The sequence below is a fragment of the Hyalella azteca genome, unplaced genomic scaffold (assembly GCF_000764305.2).
Source record: "Hyalella azteca isolate HAZT.00-mixed unplaced genomic scaffold, Hazt_2.0.2 contig2941, whole genome shotgun sequence".
NCBI lineage: Eukaryota > Metazoa > Arthropoda > Malacostraca > Amphipoda > Hyalellidae > Hyalella > Hyalella azteca.
The window spans coordinates 20481-27937 of record NW_025933198.1 but is presented as its reverse complement, the minus strand read 5'-3'; the positions used below and the strand labels follow the sequence as shown (position 1 = coordinate 27937).

The 7457-nt window shown below is 43.5% G+C and overlaps 1 protein-coding gene across 1 annotated transcript in view; it reads right to left on the bottom strand.

The window, feature by feature from the left end:
• Nucleotides 1-7457, bottom strand: part of LOC108669132 — a 34679-nt gene that overhangs the window by 25485 nt on the left and 1737 nt on the right. Inside the window, exons 2-10 of the mRNA XM_047885741.1 lie at nt 7019-7113; nt 6537-6645; nt 6056-6138; nt 4744-5785; nt 4425-4451; nt 3662-3766; nt 1905-2495; nt 1370-1555; nt 406-505 (exon numbers count right to left, since the gene is read on the bottom strand). Of these exons, the coding sequence (XP_047741697.1) occupies nt 406-505; nt 1370-1555; nt 1905-2495; nt 3662-3766; nt 4425-4451; nt 4744-5785; nt 6056-6138; nt 6537-6645; nt 7019-7113 (2338 nt within the window). The remainder of the gene's footprint in view (nt 1-405; nt 506-1369; nt 1556-1904; nt 2496-3661; nt 3767-4424; nt 4452-4743; nt 5786-6055; nt 6139-6536; nt 6646-7018; nt 7114-7457) is intronic.

Below are 7457 nucleotides of genomic sequence, written 5' to 3'. Positions count from 1 at the left end.
CCTTTGCCCCATGACCCACATTTGGCCAACCCATGACCCACCTTTGCCTCCGTGACCCACCTTTGCCCCATGACCCACCTTTGGCCACCCCATGACCCACCTTTGGCCAACCCATGACCCACCTTTGTCTCCATGACCTCTCCATGGCCGCCCTATGACCCACCTGGAAGCGGGTGCGCTCCCCCATGACCCATCTTGTGCCTCCCATGACCCATCTTTGGCCCTCCATGACCCATCTTTGGCCCCCTATGACCCAACTTTGCCTTCATGACCCACCTCTGGCCACCCCATGACCCACTTTTGGCCACCCCATGACCCACCTCCGGCCACCCATGACCCACCTTTGCCTCCATGACCCACTATGGCCACCCGCAGCGGCAGGTCCGTCTCGCGGTCAAGGTCTACCACCAGGGTCTGTAGGAGGACAGACACTCAGAGAAATGAAGGACATTATGACCACCCGCAGCGGCAGGTCCGTCTCGCGGTCAAGGTCTACCACCAGGGTCTGTAGGAGGACAGACAGTCAGAGAAATGAAGGAGTTTTGGGCTCTGAAAAGCGGTGCAGTTTTTGCTGTTGTGTGGGTCACCCTGACACAGTTTTGCCAGTCAAAAGGGCGAATCTGTGGTACGAGCAGAAAACGTGAGAACATTTACACCAAATCTTAGGTTCCGGGCCCATACTTTCAAAAAAAGTTAAGAGATCGTAAGTTCATCAGCCAATCATTGACGGCCTTTCAAGCAAAATCCACCAATCATAGACAAGAAGATAGAGGGTAAGTACTTACGTTCACTTAGCGAGTTTTGAAAGTAAGGCCCCTGATCTGTAAAATAAGACCCCAGCACGACCTCAATTAAAGAAGACCACCCATGGCCCGCCTAGAAGCAGATGCACTCCCCTTGACCCATCAATGAACCCCCATGACCCACCTTTGGCCACCTCATGATCCACTTGGAAGAGAGTGCACTCTCCCGTCACCCGTTAGAAGTACAGCATCCAGGAGCCGTAGTTTCAAATCATTACTAAGTGCTCGTAGCGAACACTTAGTAATGCTTAAAAAGGTAGCTAAGTGCAGCGTAAGTGCGCTAAGTGCGCGTAACTCCAAATGATGGCACATTCAAAACATTTTGCGTAAAGTTACGTGCAATGAGTTGGACGTAACTTTGCGACAATTCAGAGGTCGCGGAAGTGGAGTTACGCCTAAATTTTGAGTGAGTGAAGCTATTGAAGAGTGACCAATCTTTGTCCCCTCCATGACCCACATTTGGCCACCTGGAAGCGGGTGCGCTCCCCCATGACCCACCTCTGACCTCTCGTGCAGGGCACCCATCTTGTGCTCCTCCATGACCCATCTTTGGCCCCATGACCCACCTGGAAGCGGGTGCGCTCCCCCGTGGCCCGCTGGAAGTACAGCACGGCCTCCAGGACCTTCTTGTGCCCCCCCGGCAGGAGGCAGACGCCCCCCAGTATCTCCAGGACGAGGGTCCGCGTCCTGAGGTTGCGGCTCGCGAGGGACAAGCTCAGCACCTTCAGGCACGAGGGGTGGGCCAGGGTGTGCTTGCGGTTAATAGTGATACTGATGATAGTATGGTGTCCAATGGGTCAAATCTAGCATGTTACGGATTCTAGACATCGCAGAATTTTCACAGCTTGTTGGGGTTTCGAACCCGCAACTCAATACCCCTATCAAACGACCACCGTGCCTATTTTGAACAGAATTTTTACAGCTTATTGCGGGTTTCGAACCCCCAACTCGCTGCTACCAACTCGCTAATCTAATCTTAACCACTCGGTCACAACTCGGACATAAATGAAATTAAATTCAAAGAATTAAAAAAAAATAATAATAAAATGACAAGTGTTGATAATGTGAATAAATCACTGGCGACATTAATGTATTACTCACCGTGTTATTCATGAGGGCTTTGAAGCAGCCAATGAGATGCGTGTGAATAGATGAGTCACCCCCGTTCCAGCTCCAGCCTGGCGGCATGTTCAACATGGCCGACTTCTCATCATCTTTCTCCTCTTCTTCCGATTCTTCTTCACTGGAAACTTCATCTTTACTTCCCTCACTTCCTTCTTCTTGATCGGATGTTCTTATCCCTGAGTCTTCACTTCTGATTTTGTTTAATTTGTGATTTTCTTCTTCTTCATTATCAGTTTTCAGGTCACCATCCGCCGTTTTCTTTGCCTCGTCTGAAGTTTTCTGTGAATCCAGCCCCGTTTTCTGTGAATTGCGCGCGTTTTTCTTTCTTCGTTTAGGGAGGCGGACTAAATTAGCTCCATTAAGACGTGACAAAAAAGCCAATAGTGCAGCTAGTCCATCGGCTTCAATAAATTCACACACAAAGCTGTTTGACTGTGTGGCCAGCGCAGATTTTATGTTTTCTGTATATTTCTGCCAGCACTGCAGCTGATAGTCGTCTGCTGGTCCAGGCAGGCGACTGTACTCCCACAGCTTGCTGATGTATGCCTCGGGGCGCTCGACTGTCGTCTGCACAGCACAAACAATTGATTAGCGAGATTATAAAATGAGAATTTTGCCAGATATCACTAGCGTGGCATGACTAATGATTAAAGACTAGGCATTAAGGACTATGGATTAATTACTAAGCATTAAAGACTAAACATTAAGGACTAAGCATTAAGGATTAGGGACTAAGCAGTAATTAAGTTACCCTTTTGGTGCGCATAGTATTAGGCTACGGCCAGACCAAAAGCATTGACGCCGACGCGGGCTGACGCTCGCTGAAGCTGCAATATTATATGTATGTTTTTCTACCAGAGTGGCCACATTAGACGCGTACAGACACAAGCTGCACCGCGCGATGAAATATCCACATTACTCCAGGGGCCATACTTTCAAAACTCGCTAAGTGAACGTAAGTACTTACGACCTCTTTTCTTGTCTATGATTGGTGGATTTTGCTCGATAGGCCGTCAATTATTGGCTGATGAACTTACGACCTCTTAAATTTTTTTGAAAGTTTAGGCCCTGATATATATGTATATATTGTCGCGCTGTGCCGCGCGTTCAGTGCCCTTGTAGCAGCCGTGAGGGACGGTAGTCGAAGTATTTTCCTCGTCAATTCAATTTACTGCTATGTGTTCTCATCCACAACACAGCGACAGGATATACCTATATTATATAAAGAACGAAAATTAATAACAAGTTTATTTGGATTACTTTTTATATTAGAAAATTGCACATGCGCATGAGGTCTATCTGTATTGAGGTTAGACTCGCGCCGTATGCATCATATGTAACCTTTTAAAATATCCATCTAATCTTATCCAAATGGATTCCAAAAAAGATAAAACAAAGTATATTTAGGGTTTTTAAATTTATCTTTCATTTCCCCATAAAACTTCCATCAAGGATGCTGTTTATAGTCTCTTGTTGACACTCATTTCAACACACTGACGCCGTAAGCTGCGCGGTCCAGGGTCTGGTGTGGCCACTACACGCGCAGCGCGGCGACGCTTGAAGCGTCAGCGTCAACGCATTTAGTCTGGCCGTAGCCTAAGCATTACATTAAGCATTAAGGGCTAAAGTCTAAACAATAAGCACTAGGGACTAAGCATTAAGCACTAATGACTAAGCGTTAAGAACTAAGGACTAAGCATTAAGGCCTAAGCCCTAAGTAAGCACTAAGTTACCTTGGTGGTGCGCATGGTATTAAAGTCGTGCAGCAGCTGCACTTGCTTCTCGTGCGGGAAGCTCAGGATGCCGCTCTTCTGCGTCGCCGAGAGGTCCAATTCATCCTGAATGAGGCCAACATTCAACATTCATCGTCATGCATTTATCCTAATTATACATTCATTCATCAATTTAATTAATCAATTCAATTAATTCAATCAATTCATTCATCGTCAATTCATTCATTCATTCATCCAATTCATCCTGAATGAGGCCAACATTCAACATTCATTGTCATGCATTCATCTTAATTATTCATTCATTCATTCATCATCGAGTAATCAATTCATTCAATTCACTGATAGGTCATTCATTCATCAATTCAATTAATCAATTTAATCAATTCATTCATAAATTATTCATTCATTCATTCATCCAATTCATCCTGAATGGGACCAACATTCAACATTCATTGTCATGCATTCATGCTACTTATTCTTTACATTTTTTTCATTTTAACAGCAATCATTTAATGAATTTAGCATTATTTAAATAATTCATTGATCATCTTATTAATTTAGAGACCATTTAATTGAAATATATTATATAATAATCATTATAACTGAATGATTGTTAATTTCGAGACATAATTTCATCTATTTTCAACACATATAACTAATGTTTACTGACCGCACGTATTAATTGTTAGATTTTAGGTACGAATAGCATTGATGACGGTTAATGTATCGGTAAATAAAGGCTCGAATAACTAATTAGACTCGCGAGCAGTTCGGCGAGTCGGTCTTTCAGCTGATCGTACGTATTGTTAGATTTTAGGTACGAATAGCATTGATGACGGTTAATGTATCGTGAAGGAATCTCTCAAATTTTATTCCATTAAAAGTAGGAACCTTCCTTCCCCCCAAAAGGATACTCAAGAAGTAGAAGCTGGGCCCTAAAAAGAACGAACCTTTCAAATTTATAATTCCATTAAAGGTAGGAACCTTTTAAATATGTATAAACTCCATTAAAAGTAGGAACCTTTCAAATGTATCAACTCCATTAAAAGTAGGAACCTTTCCTGCTCCTAAAGGATACTCACGAAGCAGAAGCAGGACGAGTACCACTCCTTCCTCCTCAGCTTGGCCATGGGCGTCGCCATCTTGAAAGGACTTTTCGTATTCTTATTTTTCGGCGGAGAATTTCGGAACGCTGTTATACAGAAAGGGTTTCTTGCCCGACCTTTTCCAGGGAACTGACGGGTGTTTGATCTGTTGATTTTGAGGTTTTTGATGAATTTCGTGAAACGGATGCGCTTCCTGAAAGATAATTTCGATGCAGTACCGTTCGAAGTGAACTTGGCACCAGGAAGTGAACTTGACACCCAGGAGTTATCTTGGACTTGGAAAGCGTTGGAACGGCTGTTGGCATCCGATGCAGTAAACAACAATTCGGTTTTCGTGATGTAAGGTTCTTGGCTATTCTTTACTAAATCGCCAATTTCACGTTGTGATTCATTTGTGAACTCTGGTTTTTGAGAACCGTCATGTTCTTTTCCGTTGGAACTGATGGTTGTTTCGATGGCTGCATGTCGACTTTCCTCGATTTGGTAGATCTTCAAGTCTCCCGGCAGGTGGAAAGGTAACTGCTGGAGTAAGTCAAATGTGTTTTCACTTTCCTGATTCCCTGATTTACAGCCACTGTCGTCAGCACAATCTTGTGTAGTTTCTGTAGCACATGTGCTTATTTCAGAGCCGCACAAACTGATAGGTGATCCACAGCGTCTCACTCGACTAGGTCGAACAGGGGGTGGTAACGGTTTGGTAGGCGGTCGGTTCTTGCACTCACCAGCAAGATTTTTTAATCCGTTTTCGTTAGGGTTTGGATTCAGCAGAGTATTCTCGGCTCGATGAACAAATTCATTTGAATTATACTGACTTCCAGGTGCCTCTGCGGAGATATAGAACTCGTCAGCTCGTAACCCTGCGTGTGGATGCTCGATCTCAGGGCGAGGACGACGCAAAGTTTCTTCCTTCGACTTTGTCTTGGTAAAGCCAAGTTGTTGGCTGAAACTTGGAAGCTGTGGAAGATTCAGTGATGACACAGAACTCTTAAGACTCTTCTTGGCGGTTTTCAGTCCAGTTCTGTTGAGAGATTTGCGAAATTTTCTTAGGTTTTGAGAGAAGAACAGGCTTGGTCTACAGCGGCGATCCCAACACAAATGATTATTTGGCGTTTGTTCTAAAATACCAAGAAATTGAACAAAACTAAACTAAATTTAACTGATTAATGGAATTTTACTTCCAATGTGTGCGCAACATTTGTTATTGCAACCAACCCAGCGTTCGCAGAGTTGCGTTGGCAGTATTAAGAGAAAAAAGCGGAAGTTTTTTACACAATTATTTTCTGAATACCTGAGAGAGGACGGCAGCGCGAGGTTATGGTGGTGGTGATTGTGCAGGTAAGATGTCTCGGTCCAGGTATTGTGATAAGCTTCCTGTTATTTTCATAGAGAATAAACTCATAGAATATTTCTTTAACATATTACTAGCTTACATCATCAGAACTTGTATGTTTTACAACTTATTTTTATGTTTTACCATTTCTAACGTCATGTTTCAGAATTTTCAGGCACTATATACACTTTCGTACATCATCCTCCATTAGACTTTGTAATATGATTAGTTCTGACACTCAGATAACTCAGTCAATCTTTGTCCAAGTAGGCATGCATCTTATGTCCTTGTGTAGGTTATCCTAACCCAGTTTGGCCATGCAAAAGTAATATCAGCGTTACGCACCGAAAGGGTCAATATTTGAACAATTTGACGCATTGATTCCTCCAAGTGCAACCTAAAACTTATCATTGCCCCTGCCCCCCATAACTGGTCATACCTTGAGCTCGTCCAGGCAGAAGGCGGGGTTGGTCACACCACCACGGGAGGTGGTATCAGCTGGTACAGGTGGTACAGCGGGTGGTACCGGGGTGCTGCGAGGAGTACATCTGCAACGTGGGTACCACGCAGCTAATTTTTAGCATCTTTTCTTCAGTCCAAATATATTAAAGATACCGTATTTATTATAAGTATTAAGGATCGTATAAGTCTCGTATATTATTATAATAATACTTTTTATATTCACTTATTACAAGTATATCGGCATTTATTCATATAATGCTCAAATTCCATTGACTAGTGCCATGTATAATTGGTATGCATTTGGTACAATACTTAGTAGTTACTATGTAGTATACAGTATACTATTGGTAATTATTATTATTATTAATAATATAATAATCTATTATTGATAGGTTGTTACCAAAAACCCCTTTTATTGGTAGGAAGGTTGTCAGTAGTTCGGTGTTACTGTTATCATACCTGACTGATGAGCAGGCAGCTGGGGGAGTAGAGACCAGGGGAGACCCAACGAAAGTTCGGTGGTAGTTGATATTCCTCACCAAGTCACCCAGGCTCTGGGGAAGACAATAATACATAAAATAATGTTAGGAATAACCGTAATTTGATTCTAATAAATAATTATTATAATAATTATTTTAATAACAGTCATTGCTGATATCAACTTCTTAAAATAGCGCGCAGGTAACATGTATTCGTATATAAGCCCGGAGTTCGTATATAAACGAGTACGCTGATGTATCAACCTCAACGGCTACCAAGTGTAACAGAGGGGCCACGTGCCCGGCACAGAGGGACCACGTGCCCGGCACAGAGGGACCACGTGCCCGGCACAGAGGGACCACGTGCCCGGCACAGAGGGACCACGTGCCCGGCACAGAGGGACCACGTGCCCGGCACA